General features: G+C 31.2%; 1 protein-coding gene across 1 annotated transcript; it reads right to left on the bottom strand.

Moving 5' to 3' along the window:
* Positions 1 to 8,492: 8,492 nt before the first annotated feature.
* Positions 8,493 to 11,772, bottom strand: LOC146949637 (uncharacterized). The gene is made up of 5 exons (XM_085745584.1): positions 10,610 to 11,772; positions 10,386 to 10,499; positions 9,513 to 9,676; positions 9,257 to 9,419; positions 8,493 to 8,948 (listed from the first exon to the last, which is right to left on the bottom strand). Exons 1-5 carry the CDS (start codon positions 11,279 to 11,281, stop codon positions 8,778 to 8,780), a joined length of 1,284 nt encoding a protein of 427 aa, XP_085601710.1. The 5' UTR covers positions 11,282 to 11,772; the 3' UTR covers positions 8,493 to 8,777.
* Between the last annotated feature and the right edge of the window lie 1,562 nt (positions 11,773 to 13,334).

Here is a 13,334-nt window from a genome sequence, read left to right as displayed (position 1 = left end):
TCTTGTGTATTCCATTAAATTGATTTTTAACACTTTTAGATGTCAATCAAAATCAGGTGCTTAAACTTTAGGTTGCGAATTATGCATCCACTATTACATTGGATATAGTTCATATTCCATAAGGATTGAGTTAAGTCTCGTAAAATAAATAACATGATTGAGATGGAAACTTCACTAACCCTCCTTTGAGAATTAAACATTACTCCCTCCGTCTCACAATAATTGTCTCTTTACCATTTTTTCTTTTTCTCAAAATAATTGTCACTTTAGAATACCAATGCAGCATTTATTATTTTTTCCATTAATATACTCTTATTTATTGAATTTCATCCAACTTAACTACTCCACTAACTACAATTAATAAGTGTGTTTTAGTAAATGATACTAATTTTACCATCAAAATCAACCCAACTAATCATTTCCTTAATAACCGTGGACAAACCTTAAACGACTATAATTTAGAGACGGAGGGAGTAATTACATTTTAACACATAAATATTTTTATAATAGAGATAAACTTTTAGCCACAATCTTAAGAAATCATTTTGATAGGGTGGACTCAATTTCCATTCATTGAAAATGTTACTCCATCCGTTTCAAAATACATGTTCAAGTCAACCACATCACATATGCCAATGTACAATTTTGACCGTTAATATCTTTAATTATCTAAAGTAAAAAATTATAAAAATTTAATATTTTGAAAATATTTGTCGAGACAAATAAAACAACATTTTACATGCTAATATTTGTATTTATACATTAGTTAAAAAGTATGGTCAAAGTCAAGTGAATAGTGCACATTGTAAAAATTGGAGTATTATTTTAGAATGTAAAATTCTTCAATAGTTTATGATAACGAATCAAAATTCAATAGAATGTAGAAATTAATTTACGATTTTAGAAAGAAAAATTTCAAAATTGTATTATCAATAATATTTGTTTTTGTTAAAGATGTCGATAAAAGATAAAGAAAGAAATGATTTACAAGTTTGATTATATGAAATTCATAAAATTTTGATTATATTAAAATGGACTAAGGTATATTATTAAAAAAATGGGACTAAAGTGTTTGTTATGAGAGGAAAATGTAGATTTTAACATGAAATGTGCCTCTAAAAAAACATGAAATGTAATTCAAGCTTCTTTCTTATAAGAGAAATGGTGTATAAGTGTATAATTTTTTCTAATATGTTTTGCGTAAGATGAATGTGTATATTTTAACGCAAGAGAGTAGTGTAACGTAATTTAGGCATCTCTCATGCAATTTCCATCTTGCATTCATGATAGTAAGTACTTGGATTCATGATAGTAGTAAGTAAAGGGACAAATTCTCTTCCAAGGCCATGGTTTTTGGATATTCATGACACAATGATAGAGAGAGTATTCTCTTCCAAGGTCATGGTTTTTGGGTAGGAATTCATGACCACCTTATCTTTTCTATTAATGGTTCTCATTTCCATTCCTTTAGTACGAGGACTTGACCAGGGCCGGCCCTAGAGATTGAGAGGTCTAAAGCAAAAATTTTAATGTGGCTTTTAAAAATATATTTTTCTAACAAAATATTTATATAAAATCAATTTTGTGGAGATCAAAATTTGAATTCATAACCAAGAGTAATTGATGCCTTTTTAGTAATTAGTTATGTTATGCAAATATCTGCAATTTATCTATCATATAATATACTTACAACCAAATTAATTTTTTAGAGGCCTTTTTTTTCACCCATAATTTTGAGGACTAAATCCCTTGCTTGGGTTGCTTGGCCCTTAGGCCGGCCCTGAACTTGACTTGGGTTGCTCCTAATTTGTGAATTCTTTTTTGTGGTTAGAGTACTGCAGGTTGACGTATATACTCTAATTTTTAAATTAAACACATTAATTTTTTTATTGATCCAACATTCTCTTGTATACAGGGTTGGAAGGAGTATTTCTTTTTGTGGGAGTATTTTTTTTTGGTAGTGGCCGGGGTTTGAACCTTGCATATATTATGCGTTGTCCAACCAACAGAGCTAAGCTCACGAGGACCTTTTTGTGGGAATTTAGTACTACTCGTACTTATTTCTATCCTCTTCAATAAATACATTTTTTTAAAAAAATGTATTGAAGATAGGTAGCTTTAAAAGTTGTGTCAAACAAGTGTGTTTTTACGATCAATATGCTTTAATACCAATTGCATTTGACACTGTTGCTTTCATAGCACCAAAGACCATTAATATTATGTTTACGATGATTGATTTTGCCATCTAAAAAAGTTTAACGGTACAACTTATTGTCGTTTGTCTTCCAATAAAAAATGGAAAATATATCTAAAAAAGCCGAGTTTAATTTAAACAAAAGAAAGGAAAATAACAAATTAAGAGGCGGGTTAATAGGAACCCTTTCCTCGGTATTGGCTCTATTCAATAGAGCCACGCTAAAAATGTGATGCAAATGTTCAGAAGATTAGTTAGGAAATAGAAAATGAGCTAACTGATCACCAATAAAAAAAAAGAGAGCTAAGCAAAAAATTTTAGTATAAATTTGAAAAGAAAAAAAAAAAGGAGTGGTAGGTTTTCTAGTTCAAAATATTAGGTTTTAGTGTGAGGAGTGGAAGAAGAAGAAAAAGAGAAGCAACTAAAGAAATCAAAACACATCAACAAAATTTGATCGATGGTAACATTTTCTCCCAACACTTCCTTCTCTTGCAATTTTTATTTTTATTTTACATTCCTATATTATCACCCTTGAGCCTTGCATATATCAATGAAGACAACACCAAGTTTTGTTTTCTCTCCATGCAATTGATAGTTAAAAGTAAATAAGAATATTGTACTATTAATAGGTGGAGTAATTCACTTTTATCAAAATAATTTATTTTAATCATTCACCTATCATTCTCTCTCATCTAAAATACATTAAAGTCACCAAAGTCATTCAACCTCAAAGTCCTTGGGTGACTTTAATGTATTTTAGATGAGAGAGAATGATAGATGAATGAAATTTTGATGAAAGAAAATTATTTGTTAAAAGAGAGATAGAGACAAAGTCACCGAACTCAAAGTCACCGAAATGTAACCCGAAATAATACAATTGGGGTTATGTTTAAATTGACGTTTTTTATCTCCACCATCTAAATTTAATCCAAGGGCCGACAATTATTCTTATCATTCTCACATACATAATGCATTCTCACTTGATATGCCTTCTATATATAATGATATAGTTTTTGTAATCTCTAAATTTTAGTTTAAACACGTTTTTTTACGGATAACATACTTAACAACTTAGTAGATTGTGTTTGTCTTCAAGGTTTGAGTCTCAAATATTCCAGTTAGAACTCTTTCATTGTCACTCAACTCCTCAATTGAGTTGTCTATTTTACGACTTAACAATATTGACTATAACATGTATATTGTATCTTTTATACAAAACATTTATAGTATATAATTTCGTCTCCGTTAATCAAAATTCTTAGATCCGTCCCTACCATATTCATAATTCATAAAATAATTTTTCTACCTACGTGATGATAAAGTCGAGTTATAAACACCTAGCATACGACAAACACAATCACCCATGTAGATTTCTCAAAGTAGCAGTGATATATTAATTCATACATGATTGTTCATATCATACATAATAGAACACCATAAAGATACGGTTTTCCATTAGTATTTATTTCTAACTTTTATTGATGGAAGCCATAAAAATAGTGTGTACATAAACTATATATAGTGTTATATTGCAGCACAACAACATTGATCGCCTTGACAATGGCCTGGTTGACCTAAATCTAGACCTGCACACTTCAGTATGCAACCAGTTGGACACATCGTGCCACCAAAGCAATGCACAAGCTTGGGAGTGAGACTAGGAATGAACTTGTCTTCATTTGTTGCTCCACCTACAATCAGCTTGGGAGTGAGACTAGGAATGAACTTGTCTTCATTTGTTGCTCCACCTACAATCAATAGATTAGAGAGGGTTATAAGAAATTTTGGATGCATCATAGTATTGAATATGATTAACCCATTCAAAATTTGATCACTTTTTTAAAAATGGAATTGTTAAAACATTCAAGAATAAAATTCATATTTTCTCAAAATATATATAAACCCAGAGGTAAAACTGAAATGATCTACAGTATATCAAACTAGTAAATTTGTTACCTGGAGTCAAAATCGAAGCAATGCATAAGATTGCAATGAAAAAAAGTACACGATCAATGCATGTGGCCATGTTTTCTTGGAAGATGAACAAACAATATTGTTGAAGCATACATATTTAAAGAGTCAAGTAGCGAAGTTTCTAGGTACAAAAAACATGGGAAGATTTACTACGGGAAAATTTTATAAATAACAAAAAACATCATGCTAAGGGAAAATTTTTATAAATAACAAAAAAAAAAATATTTCCTTCAAAAAAAAATATTATTAAGGAAAATTTTACCATATAAAAAAACTTTATTACTAAAGGAAAAAAACAAATTAAGAGGCGTGTTAATAAAAACCCTTTCCTCGGTATTGACTCTATTCAAAAGTGCCACGCCAATAATGTGTTGAAATGTTAAGAAGATTAGTTAGGAAATAGAAAATGACCTAACTTCCCTAAAAAAAAAAAAAAAAAAAAGACCTAACTGATCACCAATAAAAAAAGAGACCTAAGCTAATTTTTTTGGAAGGAAGACCTAAGCTAGTTTTTTAGTAGTATAATTTTGAACCCAAGCAGGGTTTAGTGTGAGGAGTGGAAGAACAAGAAGAAGAAAATGAATGAGAACTCAAGCAACTAAAGAAATCAAAACACATCAATAATATTTGATCGATCTTCGTGAGTGATAACATTTCCTTCTCTTGCAGTTTTGATTTGTATTTTACATGCCTTTATCATATTGTAACGTCCTGAATTTCTAATCCAAGACTTTGCTTGAAATTACATTTTTCTTAGAAAATATGAGACTTTAAAAAAAAACAATAAAAAGGAAAATAATAGAAAATATATATCTATAAAGAAACTAATATAAGGTATGTATTTCTCTTTAAATATATCATATAAAGTTTCATTTATACTGAAATTCCAGAGGGATGCATAACATTAGAAAAGGTTAAGAAGAATAATATGGCGTGCGTGAATCTAGCTGCTAAGGTAGGACTTATTCCATGAGGACATAGGTTCAAAATAATTACCTGTATCCGTGAGGTATGACCTAATCATAGCGAGCCTCTGGAATCCAATTCACCTAAAGTTTTGTATATAAAGGAATATTTCTGCTACCGACGTAAGAATCTCTCTAATAGTAATCTTTAAGTACCTTTGTCGGTACTAACTGAGCTTTAAGACCTACTATGCCTGGAGAACCCTTAAGATCCAACTAACTTAAAACATTTTCTATTAAGGAAAAAATAAAGAACTTATGTCAGGTTTTCAATAAGATGAGGGATGACTTGAATGAAATTACATCATATTCATTTGTTCATGTCAAATTTATTAGAAAAAAGTTATAATGAGGACATTATTTTACACTAATGTTTGTTGATAATTTTTCTACAAATGACACTTTCAGGACTATTGAATGCTGTAGATGGTCTTTGGTCATGCTGTGGCGAAGAACACGTAATTATTTTCACAGCAAATCACAAAGAAAGGCTTGATCCTGCTCTGTTAAGACCTGGTAGAATGGACAAGCAAATTCACTTGTCATATTGCAACTTTTCTGCTTTTAAGCAATTGGTTATTAACTACCTTTGCATTACTGAGCATGAACTCTTTGAAAAGATTGAACAGCTTCTAGGAGAAGTTCAAGTTACTCCGGCTGAAATTGGAGAAGAGCTAACAAAGGATTGTGATGCTACAGAATGCCTACAAGACCTTATCAAATTCCTCCAAGCAAAGAAAATGATCAAGGAAGAGACTAAGAAGAATGAAGAAAATATCAAAGAAAAAGATGAACTAGATAGAGAAAATATATAGGCTATGTTTGGTTGTGTATTATAAACATTAAGCTAATCTAATAAGTAGATACTATCATCCTTTGATACACATTTATTTAGATTTGAGATTATCCAATTCCAACCAACCCGAAGCGTTTGGTTTGGTTTTTTTTTTTTTTGTTTTATTCGGGTAGCTTGTTTGATATCCAAAGTGACTTTGTTAAGATATCTAGTTTTTTTTTTTTTTTTTTCGAACCCCAAACCTTACATATACATACCAACTCTGAGCTAAGCTCACGAGGACAAGATATCTAGTTTAATATTTCTAATCCGCTAATCCAACTCATTCAAATAAAATTGTGAATTTTTCTTAAAAGAAAAATAAAAATAAAAATTGTGAATTTATTTATTATTATTTTTGCGAATGTTGTTGGACTTTTTAATTTGTTAAATCTATACGTGTTTTAATTTAGTTCGAATGTTGAAATTTGAAATTATGAAATCTAGTTTAAATGTTTAAATTTTTGTAGAAAATAATGTCATTTTTTAACTTTGAATCTAAAAAATATTTTTGTCTCATGGTAAAATGATCAAATGTTAACCATTTCATTCATCGTATGTATGAGCTGATTCATGTTGAGATAAAAAATATTTATCTCTTAACTGGTTTGAATTAAGAAATAAAAAGTTCGAGAACTCAGATCCAAACTTAAACGAAAAAAAAAATAAACGGAACTAAATATTAACATTGATCATTTCAAAAAAGTAGTATATTTGGGCTTAAAAGTTACAACAAGTGGCATACCAAGTTTGATTGATTTAATTTGTCTTTTTTTTTTTTTTTTTGTGGTGGCCGGGGTTCGAATCCCGGACCATGCATATTTTTATGCATTGTCCATATCAACTGAGCTAAGCTCACGAGGACATTGATTTAATTTGTCTTTTGTAAAGTTTAACCACCTCATATCAAAGAATCCTAACTCATATTATAAATGTAATTTAGTAATTTAAAATTTATATTATTTTTATTAAGTTAGAAGATCACCAAGTATTCTAAAAAAATTGCACAACACTTATCAATATAAATATAAATTTATCATCTTTTTATCATATATATTGTTTACAAAAACTGTTTATCCTTAAATATAAGACCTTTACAAATTTCTTGACGTAGTTACTATTTTTTTTTATAAATATTATCCTTATTAATATTATCAAATTGTTTTGAAATATAAATAGTAATATCGAATGAAATTATATATAAAAGATGATTTGATAATAACCATACATATATATTTCAGAACAATTTATCACTTCAACAATTTATCGAAGAAGTATGTAGTTTTTGGTAAGATCCTTGGGGATCAGGTGATCTATAGGAAGGGAGAAAAACTAGTTGGAACGGAGACTGAGTTAGTACTGGAGTCCAGTACAACAGGTCATTATTGACACACGTGCTATTGGATGGTAAGGGCCCTACAACTCTTTCTGTCAATTTTTTTGACAGTTTCTGTCAATTTTTTATGACAGTTTCTGCCAATTATTTTAGAGCCATAATAATGGATATCAGATTTTGGGACCCACAGAACACAAAGAGAGAAACATAACATAGAACAATCAGATTCCTCCACAGCCCACATGCATAAGTTTGTTACAACTCCAGTTCCTGACTCATCCAGTAGATATAGAGACCACAGATTGCAAAATCCAATAAAAGGGAACAGCAAAAGAAGAGTATTGATGTTTTTACATCCATTGTTTCCTTTTTTTTTTTTGAATCGGCAAATATTATTAAACGCCATCCCCGCAAGACGCAAGGTATGGACGGAACAAAATACAAATGGTGCCGTATATAGACGGTACATCATAACCACCTAAAAACACCTGGAGATAAACCCACCAACGCTCATCACCACCTAAAAACACCCTTGAGATAAACCTACCAAAACACATCATCACCTAAAATAAACTCCAAAAAAACAAGCACTGTAAAGACGGTATCCACCATCGCCCATCGTCACTACTCACCCGCCAAGAACACCCTCAAAATGAACTCCCAGACACCATCACCCAAGCAGAGTCACATATAGAATAGCACCTAACCGAATTAACATGCCGCTAACATAAACCTTGCGACCTCCGATCCACCGAGAGAGCACAAACAAAGCCCAAAAACCACCAAAAGTCCAAGAACTGACTCCCGATCTCGAATCAAAAATGATCGGCCCACCAGACTATAGAACCCAATTAGCAGGGCACCCCTCACCCCTGGTACACCAAAGAAAAACCAAACCAAGTCAAACACCATTGTTTCCTAAAAACACATGGAAATGACAATAAAAATTCAGCGGTACTTAACTACTGCCGGTTTTCTAATTACAAACCAGCGGTAGTTAACTACTGCTGGGGTATTTTAGTCATTTCCTTCCATGTGTTTCTAGGAAACAATGAATGTGAGAAAAGCAATTGTCGCAAAAGAATGAGGAAAATTCACGGATCCAGATTTTATTTTGTAAGAGAATCACACATTTACACGTGATATCGTTAGTTTAAGATTGAACGACTCAAATTATACACTAATAAAATCGATTTTAAACAATCACTATCATTGATTTAAATCAGACAGTAGAGATTTTAAACTGCGCGATGCGACATAAGCCCCAATGGCACACAATTTAGAGTTCGGTCCCATCAAAGTACATAGTTATTAATATTAAGAAACAAACTCAAACAAACAAATCAACACATGTTCTCCTATTTCACACATGACAAGGATTTATAGTCCTTTTCATACTAAGAACTCTACATGTGAAGATTTAGGAATATATATCACTTATAAAATAAAAAATTAAAGATGAATATTCAAGTTTCACAGCTTCAAATTGAGATCAAGAGTATCTCCCATTTCATGACCATTCTGATTTCTGGATGTTTGTCCATTTTGTATCTCTGCTGGTGGGATGAAGTTGTACAAAGGTTGCCTTTGTTGTTTGACTAATCTGTACCCTGGTGGAGCATGGAATTGATCTTCCATATTTTCCTGTAGCATGTAAAATAGAAGTTAAGAATGAGCTATAATGATGTTAGCAAAATTGGTCCAACCCGTTATCCGACTCAATCAAATTACATCAATTTGGGTCGGTCCAATACGCTATCCGACTCAATCAAATTACTCATAAGTATTCTCTCATTTCTCTTAATTCCTTCCCCTCCAAGGCACACATTATAGAACTGTTCCTACAATATACTGTTACCTATAGCATTGCATTTAAGTTGTCCACGCCTAAAACCACAGTGATGAAATGGGAAAAAAAAAAAACTATTTTAGTTAATGAGTGTTACACAAACCTCTGGGGATTCTTGGTTGTTCAATGCTAGGGGTTTTGAAGGTGGACATGAAGTAGGAGTAGGTGGAGCCAAAGTGAGAAAACTTGCATCAAAATCCTTAATCCCTTTATCTCTTCTCTTTGAGTTTGGATCAGAGTTTGAGGCTGAACAAGATTGGGATTCTCTGCATATAAATCAGAAACACATGGTGTGAGACGACAACCGTTTCAATATACTCCCTCGCGAAAGTGCTTAAATTATTATAACTGAAAATAACCTGGAAGTTGAACTGCCAGCATCAAAATGAAATCCACTTCCTCTATCATATGAAATTCTTGCATTTGTACTTATTTCACCAGAGTGAGGCATTCTATAATTCAAGGCAGGGGCTTGTGAAAAATCCATGGAGAAAGGGTATGGCCTTTTCATGCCAATCATCATCTGCATAAAGTTCAAAACACCTTTACTAAATTTCATAAACTTATAAAAAGCAAATCATGAGAAAAATGTTTTCTATCAAAATATGACATCAATATTTCACTGAATTCATTGAAAACATGAGTGATTAAGATAAGATGTGATCATTTTAACCGAACGAGCAAAAAATTATAGCCATATAGATAATAAATGAGGAAATTAATAACACGATTATTCAATAGGACTTGCTGCAGTCACAACTTCATCACATATACGCAGTCAGCACACTGTGGCTGTTGGATCAACTGATTAAGATCAACAGTCCGAATTTCAAGCTCGGTATTTTAGAATTTAGAAGAAAAACAAAATACAAAATCTACTAGCTTTCTACACTGATGTTTTTACTGCGGTAATTTGTGACCGCAACAAATCCAATTAAAAGCTACCTTCCAATTAAATAACAAAAAAGTTATATGCACATCAAGGATTTTAAATGTGATACGCAATCGCGAGTTTGGCCGTGACGTCAATGTGTTTGAGGTCTCTTCGGTAGTAATGTAAACACAATTATGGCTTCACCTGCCGTGCTTGACCACAATTTTAAGCAATGTCAAGGACTGTGACATGACCTTGATCTAAAACCTCTGACATGTACTAAAATACAGATCAAACAAAACTATGCAGATGGATTGTGAATTCGGTTAAGAGAAACTCTTGCAAGTAAAAAAAATACCTTCTCCCCCGGCCTCATCGGCATACCATTGCTACTACAGTTTTGGTTTGAAGGGGGCTCAATTGACAATTGAGGCACATGTGTTGATGAAGTTCCTGATATGCTGTTACTCACCTACATGTATCAAAATCAAATCTTTCATATTCCATAGGTACAAAATTCACAAAATGATACCAAATTAAACTAAATCATAGAAATTAACACATGTGAAGAATGTATGTTACCACTTGTGAAGAATGTTGATGATGAAACTGTGGTGGTCTCTGGACCCAATTAGGCATAGGCCAAATTTGATTTGATTCAAAAGGAAAACTTGGTAGAAATGGTAATCCATGTTGAACACCAAAATTTTCCTTCTCAAAATCTAACTCATGAGAGTTCCATAACTTAGGCACATTACCAAACATACCACTATTAGGCAATGGAACAGTACTAGGAGCTTTACCATTAAAATGTTGCATTGAAATTGAAGATCTAAACTCATCTAATGATGGTAAAGGTAAAGGCTTTGTAGAAGAATTTTGGTTCATGAGATTAAAATTGGTAATTGGAAGAGGTAAAAAGTTTGATATGGATGATGGTGATGTAGATGATGATGCAGAATTTGGTGATGGTAAAATTATAGTACCATCTTTTGAGTGATTATAATTTTTAATTGGAGGAGGCAAATAAGCTGAAATAGAATTTTGTGATGATGATGTAGAATTTTGTGATGGTGAAATTACAACACCATCTTTCATGTGTTGTTCTTCAAGAATTTTTTCAAGCTGTGCTACACCAAGACCTCTTTGAGGAACCTTTCTTTGTCTTGGCCTCCTAGTAATAGATCTACCATTGATACAATTGTTTCTTGATTGATCTTCTTGTTCTTGAGACATTTTTGATTCATCTTCCATCAAGAAAATCAAAAACAAAACACAACTATTCAAGAAAGAAAAAAAAAACAAAGAAAGAAAGATGCAACAACTATGGCCTAATTGTTTGCAATGACAATGAATCAAGATGGAAACTTTAAAGCAAAATTCAGAAACCCTTCTAGTATTTATAGAGAAAGATTAGAGAGTAAAAAATTGTTAATTTAATTTTGATATCTAAAAAGCCTAAAATTCGGAACAGTATCTGAGACTAAAATCTAAAAGGGTTATTTTAAAAATTACCTAATAATCCAAAAAGCAAGGCAACAATTAAGCAGAAAAAAGTGTGTAGCTGAAGACTGAAAAATCTATAAGATTTATCTGAAATATATGTTGCTTGTCTGAGATGACAACATAGTATATATAAAATAAATTAATAAATTAAAAGCTCTATATATTTTGAAAATTCAAACCATGCAAGCAAATCTAAAGTAACTATGAATGAGAGTAATATTCACTCATTTTTCGCCCAAATTCTTGCTCCACTCTCCTTCTTTTGTTCCTAGAGTTACTCTCATATTAACTTTCTTTCTGTCACACTCAATCCTAAGATGTAGTTCAAGTCTTTTGTGTAGATCACATTTCTCTCTCTAAATCATTTTTTTTAGTACTAAAAGTAGCTAAGAGACAGTTTTGGTAGTACTAGAAAGTGTCATCTTAGGTTGTTTGTTTCATTTCATTTTAGGGAGTGGACCTTGGTTGGCTAGTAGGGCCCAACTGTGGGTTCCACTTTTTGTGATCCTTTATTATTTTTTTAAGGGAAAGTGATACTATATTTTGAGGGAAAATTTAGTTCTTTTTGGAAAAATTAATATTTTAAGATAACCAGTCAATTAAAAATAATTCTTTCAAAAAAAAAAAACATAACATTGTTTATTATTTTTAATTAAAAATTTTCATTATTATATTTAACTATGTTGTATAGGATATACTGGCACACGTTTCCTACATGTAACCACTACTAAAACAACAATGTATCATATGAAGTTCGGATACTTCAAACATAGTAATGTATTCTTATTAGATATGCATCGGATCCTAATACCCCACATATTAAGAAGGGTAAATCAAAATATTTTAAATCAAAATAATTTATCAAATACTTATAGGATACTTCACGGACACACATAGATACTTATAAGATATTACACTAATATCAGTCATATAAAAGATGAAGGGTAAACAAGTTGGTTTTTCAACTTTCACCACACTCGCATGTATATACTATATATGATTTATTTCTTTTATTTAACTAAACTGACTTGGTTAGGTTTGAATTTCAGACAAGTAAAAGACTATTTTAAGTGTTCCATCTAAAAAAGGATAAAGATGATTACTTATTTAGGTGGTTACATATTTTATCAAGGGTCTTGTTAACCAATGCCCTTAGGGCACTAGTTAAGGATTCAAATATAGAAATAATTTACAAGTTTTAAGTAGATAAAGTTATTTTTTAAACTTTCAATGTGTTGAATACTCCCAAGATAAAATTTCCTTTTTAAACTTCTTAACAAGTGCCCCAAGGGCACTTGTTAACATTTCCCTTTTATCAATGACACTTTCATTATTAAAAATTATTGGGTGATATATAAAAAATATTATTTGAGAAAAGTAACCCTTAAATGTGCTTCTGCTCTTCAAAAGGTTTAGTCTTTAGAGTTATGTACATATGACGTTTTAGATCGAGCCTGATCCACCTCAGATCAGATGATATTCTGCGAAACCAACAAAATAAATGTTTCTTTTCATTTAATTTTACCGGAAGAAAAGGGAAATAAAAATGAACTACACCGCTTCCCTCTCATCCGCACTTGGATAACGTTTGCAGTTGAGGAATCTCCGTAGTTGAATGAGGATTATATTGTTCATATTCTAACTATATTGAATCTACATCAAAATTCATATCAAAATAGAAATTATTTAATTTTCATATAATGACCAAGATTTAATTATAGAAATATATTTCAATTTTGATATATATTATGATTAAATATTTTTTACAAATAAGATTAAAAAAATATTGGCTAATATTGTT

Source organism: Medicago sativa, chromosome 2 (assembly GCF_051527215.1).
Source record: "Medicago sativa cultivar Bolivia chromosome 2, Bolivia_mono, whole genome shotgun sequence".
NCBI classification, from domain to species: domain Eukaryota; kingdom Viridiplantae; phylum Streptophyta; class Magnoliopsida; order Fabales; family Fabaceae; genus Medicago; species Medicago sativa.
This window is presented reverse-complemented; position numbering and strand designations above follow the sequence as displayed.

What these genes read in the sequence shown, in the direction of transcription:
- LOC146949637 (XM_085745584.1), bottom strand. Translation starts at nt 11,281, where the DNA reads ATGGAAGATGAATCAAAAATGTCTCAAGAACAAGAAGATCAATCAAGA. An exon ending in CGATGAGGCCGGGGGAGAAG is followed by an intron (nt 9,677 to 10,385) that starts GTATTTTTTTTA and finishes AACTTTATGCAG; the next exon opens with ATGATGATTGGCATGAAAAG. An exon ending in ACAACCAAGAATCCCCAGAG is followed by an intron (nt 8,949 to 9,256) that starts GTTTGTGTAACA and finishes TACATGCTACAG; the next exon opens with GAAAATATGGAAGATCAATT.